Consider the following 21,478-nt stretch of genomic DNA (forward strand, 5'->3'; position numbering starts at 1 on the left):
AAAGTGGGTGTACAGTTTCACATTTCCCGTAGCAGGGTGCAGGGGTTTCGATTGCTCGGCCTTCTTGCCAACCTTGATGTCCCCAGTCTTTTCATTTTTACCATTCTATTAGATGTGAAGTGTGTATCATTTGATTCTAATTTACATTTCCTTGATGAACAGTCATGTTGAGTACCTTTTCATGTGCACATTGGCCATTCATATAAGCTTCCTTTATGAAGTATCTATTCACATCTTTTCCCCATTGAAAACATTGTAGTGTTGTCTTCTAATTAATGAGTTATAAAAGTTCTTTGTGTATTCTACATACAAGTCCTTTGCAGATACATGATTTGTGAATATGTTCTCCCAGTAGGTGGTTTGCCTTTTCATATTTTAGTAGCATCTTTTGATGAGCAGAAGCTTTTAATTTTGATGAAGCCCAATTTATTGATTTTTTTTTTCTTTTATACTTAATTTTTCCCCCAGGAAATCTTTGCCTACCCCAAAGGAGAAGTCATTCTATTTTTTTTTTTTTCCTGGTAGCTTGTAGTTTTTACTTTGATATTTAGACTTTTTTAAAAATTTTTATTGTGCTTTAAGTGAAAGTTTACAAATCGTCAGTCTCTCACACAAAAACTTACATACGCCTGCTAGATATACTTTCAATTGCTCTCCCCCTAATGAGACAGCCCGCTCCCTCCCTCCAGCCTCTCTTTTCCTGTCCATTTCCCCAGCTTCTAACTCTCTCTACCCTCTCATCTCCCCTCCAGGGAGGAGGTGCCAACATAGTCTCAAGTGTCCACCTGATCTAAGAAGCTCACTCCTCACCAGCATCCCTCTCCAACCCATTGTCCAGTCCAATCCCTGTCTGAACAGTTGGCTTTGGAAATGGTTCCTGTCCTGGGCCAACAGAAGGTCTGGGGGCCATGGCCACTGGGATCCTTCTAGTCTCAGTCAGACCATTAAATCTGGTCTTTTTATGAGAATTTGGGGTCTGCATCCCACTGCTCTCCTGCTCCTTCGGGTTCTCTGTTGTGTTCCCTGTCAGGGCAGCCATCAGTTGTAGCTGGGGACCATCTAGTTCTTCTGGTCTCAGGCTGATGTAGTCTCTGGTTTATGTGGCCCTTTCTGTCTCTTGGGCTCGTAATAGCCTTGTGTCCTTGATGTTCTTCATTCTCCTTTGCTTCAGGTGGGTTGAGACCAAATGATGCATCTTAGATGGCCGCTTGCTAGCATTTAAGACCCCAGACGCCACTCTCCAAAGTGGGATGCAGAATGTTTTCTTAATAGATTTTATTATGCCAATTGACTTGGATGTCCCCTGAAGCCATGGTCCCCAAACCCCAGCTCCTGCTACGCTGGCCTTCAAAACATTCAGTTTATTCAGGAAACTTCTTTGCTTTTGGTTTAGTTCAGTTGTGCTGACCTCGCCTGTGTTGTGTGTTGTCTTTCCCTTCACCTAAAGTAGATCTTATCTACTATCCAGTTAGTGAATACCCCTCTCCCACCCTGTTTCCCTCCCCTGTCTCGTAACCATCAAAGAATATTTTCTTCTCCGTTTAAACTGTTTTTCACGAGTTCTTGTAATAGTATTCTTATACAATATTTCGGCACTGGGTTTTTTTTTTGTTGTTGTTAATACAATATTTATCCTTTTGCAACTGACTAATTTCACTCAGCATAATGCCTTCCAGGTTTCTCCATGTTATGAAATGTTTCACAGATTCATCATTGTTCTTTATCAATGCATAGTATTCCATTGTGCGAATATACCATAATTTCTTTATCCATTGATCTGTTGTTGGGCATATTGGTTGCTTCCATCTTTTTGCTATTGTAAACATATATCTGTTCATGTAAAGGCTCTTATTTCTCTAGGATAAATTCCAAGAAGTGGGACTGCTGGATTGTGTGGTAGTTCTATTTCTAACTTTTTAAGGAAGCGCCAAATCGATTTCCAAAGTGCTTGTACCGTTCCTACCAGCAGTGTATAAGTGTTCCAGTCTCTTCACAGCCTCTCCAACATTTATTGTTTGTGTTTTTTGGATTAATGCCAGCCTTGTTGGAGTGAGATGGAATCTCATTGTAGTTTTGATCTGCATTTCTCTAATGGCTAATGATCCTGAGCATTTCCTCATGTATCTGTTAGCGACCTGAATGTCTTCTTTAATGAAGTGTCTCTTCATATCGTTTGCCCATTTTTTAATTGGGTTATTTGTCTTTTGCAGTTGAGCTTTTGCAGGATCACGTAGATCTTAGAGAGCAGGCGCCCATCGGAAATGTTATAGCTAAAAACTTTTTCCCGGTCTGTAGGTACTCGTTTTACCCTTTCGATGAAGTCTTTAGATGAGCATAGGTGTTTTGATTTTTAGGAGCTTCCAGTTATCTAGTTTTTCTTCTGCATTGTTAGTAACGTCTTGTATAGTGTTTATGCCATGTATTAGGATTCCTAGCATTGTCCCTATTTTTTCTTCCATGATCTTTATTGTTTTAGATTTTATATTTAGGTCTTTGATCTGTTTTGAGTTAGTTCTTGTGCATGGTATGAGGTATGGGTCTTGTTTCATTTTTTTGCAGATGGATATCTAGTTATGCCAGCACCATTTGTTAAAAAGACTGTCTTTTCCCCATTTAACTGACTTTGGGCCTTTGTCAAATATCACCTGCTCATATGTGGATGGATTTATGTCTGGATTCTGAATTCTGTTCCATTGGTCTATGTGTCTGTTGTTGTACCAGTACCAGGCTGTTTTGACTACTGTGGCAGTATAATAGGCTTTAAAATCAAGTAGAGTGAGGCCTCCGACTTTGTTCTTCTTTTCCAGTAATGCTTTACTTATCCAGGGCCTATTCCGTTTCCATATGAAGTTGGTGATTTGTTTCTCCATCTCATTAAAAAATGTCATTGGAATTTGGATTCAAATTGCATTATATCTGTAGGTGGCTTTTGGTAGAATAGACATTTTTATAATGTTAAGTCTTCCTATCCATGAACATGGTATGTTTTTCCACTTTAGGTCTCTTTTGGTTTCTTGCAGTACTGCCTTGTAGTGTTCTTTGTGTAGGTCTTTTACATCTCTGGTAAGATTTATTCCTAAGCATTTTATCTTCTTGGGGGCTACTGTGAATGGTATTGATTTTGTGATTTCCTCTTCGATGTTCTTTTTGTTGGCGTAGAGGAATCCAGCTGATTTTTGTATGTTTATCTTGTATCCAAGTACTCTGCTGAACTCTTCTATTAGTTTCAGTAGTTTTCTTGAGGAATCTTTTGGGTTATCTGTGTATAAGATCATGTCATCTGCAAATAGAGATACTTTGACCGCTTCCTTGCCAATCTGGATGCCCTTTATTTCTTTATCTAGCCTAATTGCTCTGGCTAGAACTTCCAGCACAATGTTGAATAAGATTGGTGATAAAAGGCATCCTGGACTGGTATACTGTTCTCAAGAGGAATGTTTTCAGACTCTCTCCATTTAGGGTGATGTTGGCTATTAGCTTTATATAAATGCCCTTTATTGTGTTGAGGAATTTTCCTTCTATACCTATTTTGATGAGAGTTTTTATCGTGAATGGGTATTGAACTTTGTCAAATACTTTTTCTGCATCAATTGATAAGATCATGTGGTTCTTGTCTTTTGTTTTATTTATGTGGTGGATTACATTAATTGTTTTTCTAATGTTGAACCATCCCTGCATACCTCGTATGAATCCCACTTGGTAGTGGTGAATTATTTTTTTGATATGTTGTTGAATTCTGTTGGCTAGAATTTTGTTGAGGGTTTTTGCATCCACGTTCATGAGGGATATAAGTCTGGAATTTTCTTTTTTTGTGGTGTCTCTAACTGGTTTTGGTATCAGGGATATGGTGGCTTTATAAAATGAGTTTGGGAGTATTTCATCCTTTTCTATGCTCTACTCTAAAATACCTTTAGTAGTAGTGGTATTAACTCTTCTCTGAAAGCTTGGGTAGAACTCTCCAGTGAAGCCTTCTGGGCCAGGGCTTTATTTTGTTGGGAGGTTTTTGATTATTTTTTCAATCTCTTCTTTTGTTATGTGTTTATTTAGTTGTTCTACCCTGTTTGTGTTAGTTTAAATTGGTAGTGTGTTTCTAGAAATTCATCCATTTCTTCTAGGTTTTCAAATTTGTTAAGAGTACAATTTTTTGTAGTAGTCTGATATGATTCTTTTAATTTCAGTTGGGTCTGTTGTGATATCGCCCTTCTTATTTCTCATTTGGGCTCTTTGCTTTTCCTCCTGTTTTTCTTTTGTCATTTTGTCCAGTAGTTTATCAGTTTTGTTAATTTTTTTAAAAGAACCAGCTTTTGGTCTTGTTAATTCTTTCAATTGTTTTTCTGTTCTCTATTTTCTAGTTCTGCTCTAATTTTTATTATTTGCTTTGTTCTGGTGCCTGAAGGTTTCTTTTGTTGCTCTCTTTCTATTTGTTCAAGTTGTAGGGATAATTCTTTGACTTTGGCCCTTCCTTTTGTATGTGTGCATTTTTTGATATAAATTGACCTCTGAGCACTGCTTTAGATGTGTCCCAAAGGTTCAGATAGGGAATGTTTTCATTCTCATTGCGTTCTATGAATTTCTTTGTTCCATCCTTAATGTGTTCTATGAAAATCCTGGCAGTGTAGTGGTTAAGTGCTACGGCTGCTAACCAAAGGGTCGACAGTTTGAATCCACCAGGCGCTCCTTGGAAACTCTGTGGGGCAGTTCTACTCTGTCTTGTAGGATCGCTATGAGTTGGAATCGACTCAACGGCATTGGGTTTGGTTTTTTGGGGTTTGGTAATGTCTTCTATAACCCGGTCATTTTTGAGCAGGGTTCAGTTTCAAAGTGTTTGAATTCTTTTCCCTGCTTTTGTTTTGTTTTGTTTTCTACTTTTATGGCCTTATGGTCAGAGAAGATAGATGCTTTGTAATATTTTGATGTTTTGGATTCTGCTAAGGCTTGCTTTAGGACCTAATATGTGATCTATTCTAGATAATGTTCCATGTGCACTAGAAAAGAAAGTGTACTTCACTGCTTTTGGCTGGAGTGTTCTGTATATGTCTGTGAGTTCAAGTTGGTTGACTGTGGCATTTAGATCTTCTGTGTTTTTATTGAGCTTCTTTCTGGATGTTCTGTCCTTCACTGAAAGTGTTGTGTTGAAGTCTCCTACAATTATTGTGGAGCTGTCTGTCTCACTTTTCAGTGCTGATAGAGTTTGTTTTATGTATCTTGCAGCCCTGTCATTGGGTGCATAAATATTTAATATGGTTGTATCCTCCTGGTATATTGTCCCTTTAATCATTATATAGTGTCCTTCCTTATCCTTTGTGGTGGATTTAACTTTAAAGTCTATTTTGTCAGAAATTAGTATAGCCACTTCTGCTCTTTTATCTATTTTTTCCATCCTTTGAGTTTTAGTTTGTGTCTTTAACTCTAAGGTGTGTCTCTTGTAGGCAGCATGTGGATGGAGCATGTTTTTTTAATCCGTTCTGCCACTCTCTGTCTCTTTATTGGTGCATCTAGTCCTTTTACATTATGGGTGGGTATGAGTTTAGTGCTGTCATTTTGATGTCTTTTTTTGTGTGTTGTTGTTAGTTAATTTTTTTCAGTTAATTTTTGTGCTGAGTACTTTATATAGCGTCTTTCCTCTTATTCATTGTTAATTTTGTTTCTGCTGAGTCTCTTTTTTTTTTCTCATGTTTTATTTTGATGAGTGGGATTGTTAGTCTCCTTTGTGGTTACCTTAATATTTAGCCGTTTTTCTAAGTTTAAATCTAACTCTCATTTCTTTATATAGCGTTGTCCTCGTCTCCATATGAAAGACCTATGGCTAGGTTTCTCAGTCTCTCTTTATTGTTTTAATGTTGTCTTCTTTTACATAATAATATCGCTGTTACCCTGTTTTGAGCATTTTTTAAAATCTTGCTTTGTTTTTTTGATTTCCCTGTCTGGGTTGACTTCTGATTGCTCTACCCAGTGTTCTAGTCTTGGGTTGGTATCTGATATTATTGATTTTCTAACCAAAGAACTCCCTTTAGTATTTCTTGTAGTTTAGGTTTGGTTTTCATGAAATCCCTAAACTTCTGTTTATCTGGAAATGTCCTAATTTCGCCTTCATATTTGAGCGACAGTTTTAGTGGATATATGATTCCTGCTGTCAGTTTTTTTCCTTAAGTGCTTTATGTAAGTCATCCCATTGCCTTCTTGCCTGCATGGTTTCTGCCAAGTAGTCCGAGCTTGTTTTTATTGTAGGTGGCTTTTTGTTTATCCATAGCCACTCTTAAAGTACTCTCTGTCTTTGGTTTTGGCAAATTTGATTATAATATGTCTTGGTGACTTTTTTTTTTTTTGAGTTCTATCTTATGTGGTGTTCAGTGAGCATCTTGGATAGATATCTTCTTATCTTTCTCTATATCAGGGAAGTTTTCTGCCAACAAATCTCTCTGTATTTTCTGTTATCCCTCCCTTTTCTGGTACTCTAGTCATTTGTAGGTTATTTTTCTTGATACAGTCCCACATGATTCTTAGGGTTTCTTCATTTTTTTTTTAATTCTTTTTTGTGATTTTCTTTGAATATATTGGTGCCAAGTGTTTTATCTTCAGTCTCACTAATTCTGCCTTCCACTTGCTCAGTTCTGCTCCTCTGACTTTCTTTTGAGTTGTGTCATTCTGTAATTTTATTGTTAATCTGAATTTCTGATTGCTTCTCTGGGGATTCTTGCAGCTTATTCAGCTTTTCATTATGTTCTTGAATAACCTTTTTAATTTCTTCAGCTGCTTCACCTGTGTGTTCTTGGCTTGTTCTGCGTTTTGCCTGATCTCATTCCTGATGTCTTGAAGAGTTCTTTATATTAATCTTTTGTATTCTGCATCTGGTAATTCCAGGAAACCACCTTCATCCAGAAATCCTTTGATTCTTTGTTTTGAGAGCTTGTTGAAGCAATCATGGTCAGCTTCTTTATGTGATTTGATATTTACTGTTGTCTCTGAGCCATCTATAAGTTATTCTTTTAGTTTATTTTGTTTGCTTACTGTATCATAGCTTCTTGCTTTGTTTTGTTTTGTATGCCCAAATAGGCTGCTTAAGTGAGCTAGATTGATTATTTGCTCTGATGTCCTGTCACCAGATGGCTAGAGCTGTTATCAGGTATATTGGCCTAGGAGTCCATTCACTTTTCTTGTATGGATTCAGCTCAGATGTCCAGGTTGTTGGTCATCAAGTGTGTGGTACAGGCTCTGTCCTGCAGTCTTAGAGGGGCAGCGGTGATTGGTGTAGGTACAGGTATCTGGTTGCAGCAGGGGGTCACGGTCTGAGCAAGGCAGGGGCTGACAACTCTCCCCCAAGTGTCTGTGAGGAAGGTGTGTCCCTGTTCCCTAGAGGGCAACAGGTTGGTGGGTTCTGCAGGTGGACCATGGGCATCCAGTGTTTTTGGTTGTAAGCGCTGGGAAGTTCGACGTAACATTGGGCCCCTGTTGTGGGTAGCTAGGTGACGTGAGTGGAGCCAGCAGTCCTTCGGCCCCTGATGTGGGTAGGTGAGGTCCCTGTTTAATAGACAAAGAGGTGTCGAATGTCCAGCATCCACTGCTCTACCGCACAGCTGAAACAGTTTCAGTCTGCCAGCAAGGGCCTATTCTCATGAAATGGGCCCACATAGGTCCATGCAGGGGTGAAAGGTATTCAGAGTCCATGGTCCGTTTATGCCTGGACAGGAGCTGCTTCTGTCCTGAGCTCTCCAGCTTAGTGGAGCTGGCAGATTATCTTTTCCCGCAATTGCAAATTTACTCCTTCTCCAAGGCTGGGAGAATGGCTCGGGATGCGCAGCAGGGCCTATCTCAGGCCCAGGGAAATCGACAGCCACTGAAGCCAGCTTGGGGTCTGGGGCCACAGTAAAATGAATGCAAGTACTTAGCTTTTGCCGAGGGCACCGTTCTTCTCTGGTTTTGGAGGTGTGAGTAGGCTCTGCGGCTTGTTGTCTCTTCCTGGGGAAACTGTGTCTGGAATGCTACCTGCAGCCCTGCCACAGTCGCTCCAGGGAATGGTGCTTGAGGGTTCCCGGCGATTCAGGTCTGGCAACTCCCCTTTGCTTCTGAACCATCTCTCCCTCCCCCTGCTGCTCAGCCCATTTTCATACTTTGCCTTTGATGTTCACGGCTCCTAGCTTGTCATAAACATAATCGTTTCTCGTTTTTTTGGGTCTTTGTTGTAAGAAGGATCACCAGAAGCATCTGACTACTCCATCACCTTGGCTCTGCAAACTTAAAATCATTCTGTGTTCCTTGTGATTCTAACGTCTTACCGTTGTGTAGGTATCTTCTCTATCCATATTGATTTTTTTTCTGCTTTAAACATTTATTTTATCTACACCAGATTTATTTTGATTGGCATTTGCATACCTTTTCTTAAGAGTAGAAGGAAATCCAGAAATATCCGGGTGAGTAGCAAACTTTATGTGAGATTAAAGCTGTATTTTTTATCACAGGATGATGTGATGATGCCACAGCGGGTGAGGCTGCAACAGGAAGCTGCTGCTCAACACCCACGAAGTGTAAGTACCACATCTTCTCATCCTGTGACCACGCTTGATGACATCACTGTCACAGCTTTTAAACATCAGTGTCTCCTCCAGAGTGCCTCTCTGTAAGACCACAGATCAGAGGTGACCATGCCTAGTGCGTCAGCGAGCATGTCAGGGTCGTCTTTGAAGGGAAACTTCTTATTTGGAGCAGCACATGTTACTTTTAAAATGGCTATAACGGGTTGTTTTTGCTCTTTTGTAATCAGCTTTTTTTAAAGAAGCAGAGCAGTCTGAGAGCTGTGGTGTCAGCAGTTGAAAACCTTCTCCTTATACTTGGACACCCTCAGATCACGGTCCTCATCTATAAGGTGGTTTCGCGTTGGCAGTCGAGCCCCTCTCTGAGTGCCTGGGGGCTGGTGCTGGCCCAGCAGTGCCACGTGGCCTCCCCAGCCTCTTGGGAGCTGTCTGTGGGAGGAGGCGCTGTTCTTCCTGTGTCCAGATGAGCGTTGCTGTCTCCACAGCCTCTCGGGAGCTGCCTGTGGGAGGAGGCGCTGTTCTCCTGTGTCCAGATGAGCGGTGCCGACCCAGAGTCAGCCCACGTGGGTCGCCTGGGTGTGGCGGATGGTGCCTCCCCAGGGCCTGTGCTTTGACCACCTTGCTGAGTCTGCTGGTGCAGGAAGGAACTGGGGACTAAAGGTTTAATACACATTTCCAAGTTACTGTGATGATCATGTGGGTTTATGATACTGGAGAACCTACAACGCCTGCTCTGTGCTATCCATTTATTATTGGTCACTCACTCACGCAGGAACTGGCTTGCCTCGTGGGGCTGCCCTGCTCTGGGCCCTGATGTGACCTGGCTCTGGTGTGACCTGTCTCTGGTGTGACTTGGCTTGGTGTGATCAGCCCTGGGTTTGATTGTAGCCCTGAGTGCGACCGGGTCCTGGTGTGACTGTGACCCTGGGTGTGACCTGGCCCTAATGTGACCTGGCCTGCTATGACCTGATCTCTGGTGTCTGTGGCTCTGGTGTGACCAGGCCCTGGTGTGACCGGGCCCTAGTATGACCATGGCCCTGGGTGTGACTGTGGCTCTGGGTGTAACTGTGGCCTGGTGTGACTGGACCCTGGTTGACCTGGCCCTCGGTGTGACTGGGCCCTGGTATGGCCTGGCAGTAGATGTGACCTGGCCCTGGTTGTGACCATGGCCTGGTATAACTGACTGGGCCTTGGTGTGATCTAGCTCTGGGTGTGACCTGGCCCTGGGTGTGACCTGGCCCTGGGTGTGTCCTGGCCCTGGGTGTGACCAGACCCTGGTATGACCTGGCCCTGATGTGCCTGGCCTTCATAGGCCATCATTGGTGTCACCTGATCACCCATAAGGACTACTGTTGACTCCAAAAGGCACTGACAACACCCTTTAGGCACATGGGATGGGAGACAGACACACAGGCTGTGTTTTTGGCCTTGTTGCCCTGTTGGGGAAGAGAAGAAAATCTGCAGAGCCTTGTGGGTGGACTGCTGTGTAGTTTGTGTCTGCAAGGGGAGATGCAGAGACTGGGCCTCCAGTAATCCCTTCACTGTCTGACTGGTGTGACGTCATGTGTGGAAGTTACAGAAGAATGGAGGGACAACCAGCTTCTCCAAAATCTAAACTGTATTTGACTGCCAAGTTAATTGCTTGAACTAGTTCTCTTTGCTTTTACCTATTCCTACTAACCATGTAATTCTTGGAATTAAGGTTGGGTCAGCCCCTTTCCAGGCTCCATGAGAGAGAACAGTCTCTGGGTAATTGGGGTGAGCCTTCCTCATATTGAGTGTGGCGCTGCGCTTCTTTCACACAGCTGGAAACTGCAGTTTTCGAATAACTAAAACATTGTACATTGTAACTTTCTAAAGAATTTGGTAACGAGTGTTGACATTTCAGAGATGAAGGAGATACTTTCAGATCTGCTGTATTCAAGTTTTTTCCTTCCAGTGCCAAACAAGTTAAGCACAGTTGGCTTCATTGATAGAGCTCCTTTCAGCCATTCTCTGTGGCACTATCTGGGATACGTAAAGAACTTGGAAAGTTCTGTTTGTTTTCATCCTAAGTTGAGAACCTTGGTTTGCGTTTTTATAAAGTTGTCCGGATTAGAACTTTTCTTGCTAACCCTCTAATTAAATTCACCTGCTATTCCATTCCACTATTTGAGGGAGAGACCTACTTCCTTGTTAGCTATGCAGGTAAACTGGAATGCTTGTGCTGTTTCTCAAGCGCTAAGACTCTTCAGCGTGAAAATTGGGGATGCTGTAGCAGCCCCGTTGTGCAAGACAAAATAAGCTCTGGAAAGGTCGTTATTGTGTGGCTGGGTTTTTTTTAAATCATGACCTTTGAAAATCTTAATTTGCAGTTGCTGGTTGGTGGTTATATCAGTTATACTGTGTTGTTTGTCCTGGAGTCCTGACGGAATGAAATGAATGCTAAGTGTGTGCTTGTACTTGGTCATTATCTTTCTAAGACCATTTACAAGAAAACCATCCGACTGTACAGGTCCTGATGATAGCTTTCCTAAGTTGTGCAGTTGCATATAAATCATGTGAAACTTCTGGAATTTCACATTTTGGGTGTCATCAGGCAGCTTCACGTGTATATCTCCTATTTATTCATCCATTTGTTGGACAACTTCAGAGCAGAGACCAGTTCCGGAAATGCAGTTGGACAGAGGGGATCCATTGTGGCCAGTGGTATTTGGGGGTCCCTGAGCATGTAAGGGGGTCCCCATGAGGTCTCCAAGGCGGCGTGGGTGGATGACCCCAGGGTGAGTTCCAGGAATATGAGGGCAGTTAGAATGAATAGCAAGAAGAGGGAGGGAGAGGGAGTGCCAAGGGTAAGTCAGTGGGAATCCTCGAGCCCTCGGTGCACACTGACACCTGTGGCTGGGATGTGGGACTTTCCTGTGTCTCTCACAGGCCAGATGGATGGACTAATGGATGCCACTGAGCATGCTGATGCTACCAGGGGCCCGCTGAGAAGGGAGAGTTTCATCTCTACCCTTTCTTGTCCTGAGTGCTAATATGTTACTTGTGTTACTTGTACCATTAAAGAAGAATAAAGATGTTTTAGTGGAACGGACTAGCAGTTATAACTAGATGACCTTGGGAAGATGTCACAGAACTCTCTTTTGGAAAATTGCTCTGGCAGATAGATACAGGGAGTATTACCAAAGCCAGCCTGGGATGGGACGTGAGTTGAGATCGGTTTGCTAATTCACGAAGTCATCAGCTCATCATTGTAAGAACTTGCCTTGTACCAGGGTCAGGGCAGGGAGGAGGGAGCAGTCCTGCAGAGAACACACCATTTCCAGTCTGCATCTCCAGCATGGAGGAACTCCTGAAGTCACCCTTGCATCTTGGTCTTCTGGCTCCCAGGCAAGGGCTGGCACAGGCAGCAGCAGTGGGTGGTGGTTGTGCTTCGTGGAATTACAGTCACACTTGACTGGGATTTTGAGTCTCTGCTCCTGGGAGAGTTGTGGGGACATTAGCAAAAGCTAGAATACAGAAGGAAAGGGTCCACCAGGAGCTAACGGATGACCCATGGGGTGGAGGTGTCAGCAGGATAATGTTGTAGACCATGTCTGGGTTGTTGGGGACACGGAGACAGCACATCCTCAATTAGCCTTCCCCACACTTACAGGAAGCAGATGCTGTTAACGCACCCGATGACAGACGGGAAGGAGGGATTTGCCCAGAGTCACCCAGAACTTGAACCAGCCACACCCCCCACCCTCACATCTCTTCACGCGTCAGGGGCAGGAGGACAGGAAGGCACCCAGGAAGGGATCTGCGATGCCTGGGGTGTGGCGCCTGGTGTCTGGAGCTGGGAACTGAGCCTGGTGGATCTGAGGAAGGGTGTGTGCACATCCAGCAAGCAGTGTGAGGCCAGGCCTTGAGGAGGCCTGATGCTTTGGGAGTGGGCGTGGATGGGGCTGGAGGAGGAGGAAGAAGCAGAGGGCACAGTGGGAAGTGTCGGAAACCAGAGGAGAGAGGTGTGTGGGGTGAGGCTGTGGTGGCCACCAGAGCTAGTGCCCTGCTGAGCACTGAGGCATGGCTTCACCATGGTAGGGGCAAAGGGACAGTGGGGTGTAGGAAATGGGAACACAGGGGATAGCTTACTTCCTGGCGTTTAAGAAGTTTTCTATGTTAAAAAAGCCACACCGAAAGAGAGCTTTGAAAGCAGGTACCCGTCACATCTGTTCAACATTTCTATGGCCATCGCAAATGAAAAACCTCTCTTCATGCATCTGTGTGACTCAGTTGTGCTTAGAGTTTGTCCACATGCCCACACCACATCTGACGTTTTATTGTCACTAAAGAATGTTGTTGTTGTTAGGTGCTGTCGAGTCAGTTCCGACTCATAGCGACCCTCTGTACAACAGAACGAAACACTGCCTGGTCCGGTGCCATCCTCACAATCGTTGTTATGCTTGAGGCCATTGTCACAGCCACTGTGTCAATCCATTTCATTGACGAGGGTCTTCCTCTTTTTCACTGCCCCTCTACTTTTTTTTTTTTTCTACTTTACCAAGCATCATGCCCTTCAGGGACTGATCCTTCCTGATAACATGTCTAAAGTCTGTGAGACATAGTCTCACCATTCTTGCTTTTAAGGAGCATTCTGGCTGTACTTCTTCCAGAACAGATTTGTTTGTTTTTTTAGCAGTCCATGGTATATTCAATATTCTTCACTAACACCATAATTCAAAAACGTCAATTCTTCTTCGATCTTACTCATTCTCCAGCTTTCACATGCATATGAGGGGATTAGAAACACTGTGGCTTGAATCAGGCACACCTTTCAAGGTGACATCTTTGCTTTTGATCACTTTAAAGAGCAGCAGATTTGCCCAGTGTGATACGTCTTTTGATTTCTTGACTACTGCTTCCATGGGTGTTGATTGTAAATCCAAGTAAAATGAAATTCTTGACAACTTCAGTCTTTTTTCCATTTATCATGATGTGGCTTATTGGTCCAGTTGTGAGAATTTTTGGCTTCTTTATGTTGAGATGTAATCCACACGGAATGCTGTGGTCTTTGGCATTCATCAGTAAGTACTTCAAGTCCTCTTCACTGCCACTGAGCAAGGTTGTGTCATACACATAACACATACTGTTAATGAGTCTTCTCTAATCCTGATGCCCCATTCTTCATATAATCCAGCTGCTCGGGTGATTTGATCACCATACAGGGTGAATAAGTATGGTGAAAGGATACAACTCTGATGCACACCTTTCCTGACTGTAAACCACACAGTATCCCCTTGTTCTGTTCGAACAGCTGCCTTGTGATCTATGTACATGTTCCTCATGGGCACAGTTAAGTGTTTTGGAATTCCCATTCTTTGAAATGTTATCCATAAATTGTTACGATCCACACAGGCGAATGCCTTTGCATAGTCAATAAAACACAGGTAAACATCTTTCTGGTATTCTCTGCTTTCAGCCAGATCCATCTGACATCCCTGGTTCCACGTCCCCTTCTGAATCCACCCTGAATTTCTGGCGGTTCCCTGTTGATATACTGCTGCAGCTGCTTTTGGATCATCTTCAGCAAAATTTTACTTGGGTATAATATTAATGATATTGTTCAATAATTTCCACGTTTGGTCAAATCACCTTTCTTTGGAACGGGAATAAATATGGGTCTCTTCCAGTCAGTTGGCCAGGTAGCTGTCTTCCAAATTTTTTGGCATGGACAAGTGAGTACTTCCAGTGCTGCATCTGTTTATTGAAACATCCCCTGATATTCGGTCAATTCCTAGGGCCTTGGTTTTCGCCAGTGCCTTCAATGCAGCTTGGACTTCCTCCTTCAGTACCATCAGTTCCTGATCAGATGCTCCCTCCTGAAATGGTTCAATGTTGATCAATTCTTTTCGGTGTGGTGACTCTGTGTATTCCTTCCATCTTCTTTTAATGCTTCCTGAATCATTTAATATTTTCCCCGTAGAATCCTACACTACTGCAACTCAAGGCTTGAAATTTTTCTTCAATTCTTTCAGCTTGAGAAATGCTGATCATGTACTTCGTTTTTGGTTTTCTATCTCCAGGTCTTTGCACATATCATTATAATACTTTATCTTCTTGAGCTGCCCTTTGAAATCTTCTGTTCACCTCTTTTACTTTATCGTTTCTTCCATTTGCTTTAGCTGCTCGATGTTCAAGAGCATGTTTCAGAGTCTCTTCTGACATCCATTTTGATCTTTTCTTTCTTCCCTGTTTTTTTAATGACCTCTTGCTTTCTTTGTGTATGATATCCTTGATGTCATTCTACAACTCTTCTGGTCTTTGGTCATTAGTGTTCAATGCATCAAGTCTTTTCTTGAGATGGTCTCTAAATTCAGGTGGAATATACTCAAGGTGGTACTTTGACTCTCATGGACTTGTTCTAATTTTCTTCAGCTTCAACTTGAACTTGCATATGTATAATTGATGGTATGTTCCGCGGTTGGTCACTGGCCTTGTTCTGACTGTTATCGATCTTTTCATTGTTTCTTTCCACAGATGTAGTTGATTTGATTCCTGTGTATTCCATCTGGTGAAGTCCACGTGTATACTTGCTGTTTATTTATTTGAAAAAAGGTGTTTGCAATGAAGAAGTCATTGGTCTTGCAAAATTGTATCATGCGATCTCCAGCATCGTTTCTGTCACCAAGCCCATTTTTTCCAACTACTGATCCTTCTTTTTTTCCAACTTTCACATTCTAATAAGCAGTAATTATCGATGCATCCTAATTGCAGTTCGATCAATTTCAATCAAAATAATAAGAGGACCGATATTTATGGTTCAGCTGAATTCTGGACCGTAACTCTGTTTTATTACTTTGTATGCATGGGTAAGCCTTATTGGAATTATAAGTATTTTTGAATTGCTGCATCTCCTAGAGATTATTGACTAGATAATTAGATGTTGACCTATTTAATAAAGCCATTAAAAAAATATTTTTGATGACAGGAACCTTTTAGGAGTATGAAATAAGGAAAATAGTTCATCTAACCTAAAATTAAAAAAAAAACTGCTTTATTCCTAAATGTATCCAGTTGAAGTACTTTAAAGATTAGATCCTTAAGATGAAGAGACACCTTAGGCAGGCTGGAGTGGCTTGGCACAAGGGGTGAGGTAAGGAGTGGCGTTCAGGACATGTTTTCCGCATCAGAAGAGACTGAGCAGCAGAACCTCCAAAACCAACGAGAAATATCACTGAATTGGTGAAAGATAAGTACAAGTGTCTAAACTAGTGTGTGGAACAAAAAAAAAAAAAAAAAGAAAGAAACCCTTTTTGGCAAGTACCTGTCTCCAGTAAAGGCCCCCTCAGGATCCTGGTCTGGTTTCAGTGATTGCCGAGCCCCGTGGGCTGGAAGTAGGATCCGTCACACGCCCTGAGCCATTCTCCCGGCTTTGGAGAGGGAATGAATTAACAAACAGGAGAAAATAACCTGCCAGCTCCCTGAAGCTGGGAACTCAGGGCAGGCACAGCCCCTTTGCCTAGGCATAGACATAAGGGGTCCATGGACTTTGAATGCCTTTCAGCCCTGCATAGACCTATCTGGGCTCATTTCAACAGCTTAGGCCCTCATTAGTACAACAGTGTATATACCTGTCTTAGTTATCTAGTGCTACTATAGCAGAAATACCACAAGTGGATGGCTTTAACAAAGAGTAGTTTATTCTCTCACAGTCCAATAGGCTAGAAGTCTGAATTCAGGGCACCAGCTCCAGTGGAAGGCCTTCTTCCCCCATCAGCTCTGAAGGGAGGTCCTTGTGATGCATCAGTCTTCCCTTGGTCTGGGAGCATCTCAGCACGGGAACCTCAGGTCCAAAGGGTACTCTCTGCTCTTGGGGCTGCTTTCTTGGTGGTATGAGGTTCCTGTGTCTCTCTGCTTGCTTTTCTCTTTTATAGCCCAAAAGAGGTTGGCTTAAGACACTATCTAATCTTTTAGACCTCATCAGTATGACTGCCACTAATTCATCTTACTACATTATAGTGGTAGGATTTACAACTCATAGGGAAATCACATCAGAAGATAAAATGGTAGGCAGTCATACAAGGGAATCATGACCTAGCCAAGTTGACAGACATTTTTTGGAGGTGAAATTCAATCCATGACAATACCTGGAGCCTATTTTCATCTGTATCAGGTATAAGGGGGAGTGGCAGATTTATGATGTTTGACACCACCCTGCCCATTAAGCAGGGACCTCACCTACCCACATCAGGGGTCTGAGGACTGGTGGCTCCACCCACTCCACTGAGCCACCTGCGACATGGGACCAAAAATAAGTGGTGACTCCCAGTCCTTACTGACAACAGCATTGGGCGCTCATAGTTTGGCTGCAAAAACCAACCTGCCTACAGGCTTTAGGGAACAGGGACACGCCTTGTACTCAGACACTGAGGGGCAGCAGTCAGACCCCTGCCTTGATCAGTGCATGACCCCCTACTACAGCCTACTCCAATCACCCCGTCTCTCTAGGACTGTAGGTGAGAGCCTGCACCACATACTCGGTGACTGATGACCTGGACACCTAAGCTAAATTGAGACAAGAAAAGTAATGGACTCCTGGACTCACATACCTAATAACAGCCTCTAGCCATCTGGAGATAGGACGTGAGAGCTTCAAAGACACCAGTAATCAGACTAGCTCACACAACTAGCCCATTTGGGCAAGTCAAAACAAAACAAGAAGCTAGGACACAGTAAATAAAAAAAACGCAATATCAAATCACATAAAGAGGCAGACCATGATGCCTTCAGCAAACCACCAAAACAAAGAATAAAGAAATCTTCCAGAGGAAGAAAGTTTCCTGGAATTATTGGAGGTAGAATTCAAAAGATTAATGTATGGAACTCATCAGGAGATCAGACAAAATGCAGAACAAGCCAAAGAACACACAGACAAAGCAACAGAGGAACTTAAGAAGGTTATACAAGAGCATAATGACAAATTTAATAGGCAGCAAGAATCCATAGAGAGACAGCAAACTAAAATCCAAAAGATTACCGATAAAATTTCAGAATTAGACAACTCAATAGAAAGTTGTAAAGAGCAGAATTGAGGAAACAGAAGTTAAAATTAGTGAGACTGAATATAAAGCACTTGACACCAACTTATTTAAGGAAAAGTCAGATAAAAGAATTAAAAAAAAAAGAAGAAACCCTAAGAATTATATGGGACTCTATCTAACCTACAAATGATTGGAGCACCAGAACAGGGAAAGATAACAGAAAATACAGAGAGAATTGTTGAAGATTTGTTGCCAGAAAACTTCCCTGGTATCATGAAAGATAAGAAGATATCTATCCAAGATGCTCATTGAATGCCACACAACTTAGATCCCAAAAGAAAGTCACCAAAACATACTGTAATCAAACTTGCCAAAACCAAAGATAAAGAATTTTAAGAGTAGCAAGGGATAAACGAAAAGTCATCTACAAAGGAGAATCAATAAGACTAAGCTCTGACTACTCAGCAGAAACCATGCAGGCAAGAAGGCAATGGGATGACGTATATAAAACCTTGAAGGAAAAAAATTACCAGCCAAGAATTATATATCCAGCAAAACTGTCTCTGAAATATGATGGTGAAGTTCGTGCATTTCCAAATAAGCAGAAGTTTAGGGAATTTGTAAAAACCAAAATTACAAGAAATACTAAAAGGAGTCCTCCAGTTAGAAAATCAGTAACATCAGATAACCCAAGACTAGAACACAATACAGAACAACCAGGTATCAGCCCAGATGGGAAAGTCACAAAAATAAATCAAAGCTAAAACACTGGAAATAGGGAAACAGAGACGTCAATATGTAAAAGATGACCATATTAAAATAAAAAAGAGGGACTAAATAATATAGTCATAGAACTTTCATATGGAGAGGAAGTCAAGGCAATATAAAGAAAAAAAATATTTCTTTAAACTTAGAAAAATAGGGGTAAATACTAACTACAAAGGAAGCTAACAATCCTATACGTCAAAAGGAAAAAGAAAAAAAAAAAAGACTCAGCACATACAAAACCAACAACAGTGAAAAAGAGTAAAAGAAAATACGTAAAGAAAAATAACTCAGCACAGAAAATTAAGCGGAACAAAGAAACTGTCAGTAATGCACACACACACAAAAATACATCAAATTTGACAGCACTAAACTCATAAAAAAAAAAAAACCTATCAATAATTATGCTGAATGTGAATGGACTAAATGCACCAATAAAGAGGCAGAGTGGCAGAGTGTATAGAAAAAGCATCATCTGCCTACAAGAGGCATACCTTAGACTTAAAGACAAAAACAAACAAAAACTCAAAGAATGAAAAAAAATATATCAAGCAGACCACAATCCAAAAACAGCAGGAGTGGCAATATTAATCTCTGACAAAATAGACTTTAAAGCAGAATCTACCACAAAGGATAAGGAATGACACTATATAACGATTAAGGTCAATACATCAGGAGGACATAACCGTAATAAATATTTACTCACCCAACAACAGGTCTCCAAAATACATAAAACAAACTGTAACAGCACTGAAAGGAGAAATAGCTCCACAATAATAGTAGGAGACTTCAACATAACACTTTCGGTGAAGGACAGAACATCCAGAAAAAAGCTCAATAAAAATGCAGAAGATCTAACTGCCACAGTCAACCAACTTGATCTCATAGACATATATGGAACACTCCAGCCAATAGCAGCAGCCAAGTCTATTTTCTTTTCCAACACACATGGAACATTCTCCAGAATAGGCCAAATATTGGGCCGCAAAGCAAGCCTTAACAGAATCCAAAACATTGAAATTTTACAAAGCACCTTTTCTGATAATAAAGCCATAAAGTAGAAATCAATAGCAGAAAAAGCAAGGAAAAAAAAAATACATGGAAACTGAACAACACCTTGCTCAAAAACTACTGGGTTGTAGCAGAAATTAAGGACGGAATAAAGAAACTCACAGACTCAAACGAGAATGAAAACACATCCTATCAGAGCCTTTGGGACACAGCAAAAGCAGTGATCAGAGGTCAATTTATAGCAATAAATGCACGCATCCAAAAAGAAGGGCCAAAATCAAAATATTAACCCTATAACTCGAACAAGTAGAGAGCAGCAAAAGAAGCCCTGAGCATCAGAACAAAGAAAATAATAAAAATTAGAATATAATTAACTGAAATAAAGAATAGAAAAACAATTCAAAGGGTTAACAAAACCAAAAGCTGGTTCTTTGAAAAGATCAACAAAATCGATAAACCATTGGCCAAAGTGATAAAAGAAAAACACAAGAGGAAGCAAATAACCCCGAATGGGAAATGAGATGGACGATATCACAACAGACCCAACTGCAACTGAAAGAATCATAACAAAATACTATGGAAAATTCTATTCCAACAAATTGGAAAACCTAAAGGAGATGGACAGTTTTCTAGAAACACACTGCCTACCTAAACTAACACAAACAGAGGTAGAACAACTAAATAACCTGTAACAAGAGATTGAAAAGGTAATTAGAAAACTCCCAACAGAAAAAAAAAAGCCCTGGCCTGACAGCTTCACTGGAGAATTCTACCAAACATTCACAGAAGAGTTAACACCACCACTAGTAAAGGTATTTCAGAGCATAGAAAAGGATGAAATATTCCCAAACTCATTCCATGAAGCTAGCATAACCCCGATATCAAAACCAGGTAAAGACACCACAAAAAAAATTACAGACCAATATCTCTCATGAACGTAGATGCAAAAATCCTCAACAAAATTCTAGCCAATAGAATTCAACAACATATTAAAAAATAATTCACCACAACCAAGTGGGATTCATACCAGGTATGCAGGGATGGTTCAGCATTAGAAAAACAATCAATGTAATCCATTACGTAAGTAAAAGACAGGAACCACATGATCTTAACAATTGATGCAGAAAAGGCATTTGACAAAGTCCAATACCCATTCATGATAAAAACTCTCAGCAAAATAGAAGAGAAATTCGTCAGCGTAATAAAGAGCATTTATACAAAGCCAACAGCTAACATCATCCTAAATGGAGAGAGGCTGAGAGCATTCTCCTTGAGAACGGGATCCAGACAAGAATGCCCTTTATCACCACTCTTATTCAGCGTTGTGCTGGAGGTCCTAGCCAAGGAATTAGGCTAGAAAAAGAAGTAAAAGACATCCAAATCGGTAAGGAATAAGTAAAAGTATCCCTATTTGTAGATGATACGATCTTATGCACAGAAAACCCTAAAGAATCCACAGGAAAACTACTGAAACTAATAGAAGAGTTCAGCAGAGTATCGGGATACAAGATAAACATACAAAATCGGTTGGATTCCTCTACACCAACAAAGAGAACCTCGAAGTGGAAATCACCAATCAATACCATTTACAATGGCCCCAAGAAGATAAAATATTTGGGAATAAATCTAACCAGAGACATAAAAGACCTAGGCAAAGAAAACTACAAGACACTGCTGCAAGAAACCTACGTAAGTAGAAAAACATACCTTGGTCATGGATAGGAAGACTCAACATTGTGAAAATGTCAGCTCTACTCAATGCAACCTACAGATACAATGCAATCCCAATCCAAATCCCAATGACATTTTTTAATGAGATGGATGGAGAAACAAATCACCAACTTCATATGGAAGGGAAAGAGGGCTAGGATAGGTAAAGCATTACTGAAAAAGAAGAACAAAATGGGAGGCCTCACACTAGCTGATTTTAGAACGTGTTATACCATACCACAGTAGTCATAACAGCCTGGTACTGGTACAACAACAGATACATAAACCAGTGAAACAGAACCAGGAATCCAGATTTAAATTTATCCTCCTATGAGCAGCTGATATTTGACAAAGGCCCAAAGTCAGTTAAATGGGGAAAAGACAGTCTCTTTAAGAAATGGTGCTGGCATAGCTGGATATCCATCTGTAAAAAAATGAAACAAGACCTATTCCTCACAG

The 21,478-nt window shown here is 41.4% G+C and overlaps 1 protein-coding gene across 11 annotated transcripts in view; it reads left to right on the plus strand.

Moving 5' to 3' along the window:
* The window catches only part of B3GNTL1 (UDP-GlcNAc:betaGal beta-1,3-N-acetylglucosaminyltransferase like 1), a 182,062-nt gene that overhangs the window by 30,232 nt on the left and 130,352 nt on the right, over positions 1–21,478 (plus strand). For 9 of the 11 annotated variants that reach the window (XM_064270431.1, XM_064270434.1, XM_064270436.1 and 6 more), the window contains one exon: positions 8,457–8,522. The exons of 1 other annotated variant lie outside the window; for it this stretch is intronic. In XM_064270431.1, the coding sequence (XP_064126501.1) occupies positions 8,457–8,522 (66 nt within the window). Of the gene's footprint in view, positions 1–6,319; positions 8,280–8,456; positions 8,523–21,478 lie in introns of those variants that run through there. One more of the 11 variants, XM_064270440.1, reaches the window with a different exon arrangement.

Source organism: Loxodonta africana, chromosome 18, assembly GCF_030014295.1.
Source record: "Loxodonta africana isolate mLoxAfr1 chromosome 18, mLoxAfr1.hap2, whole genome shotgun sequence".
Classification (NCBI taxonomy): Eukaryota; Metazoa; Chordata; class Mammalia; order Proboscidea; family Elephantidae; genus Loxodonta; species Loxodonta africana.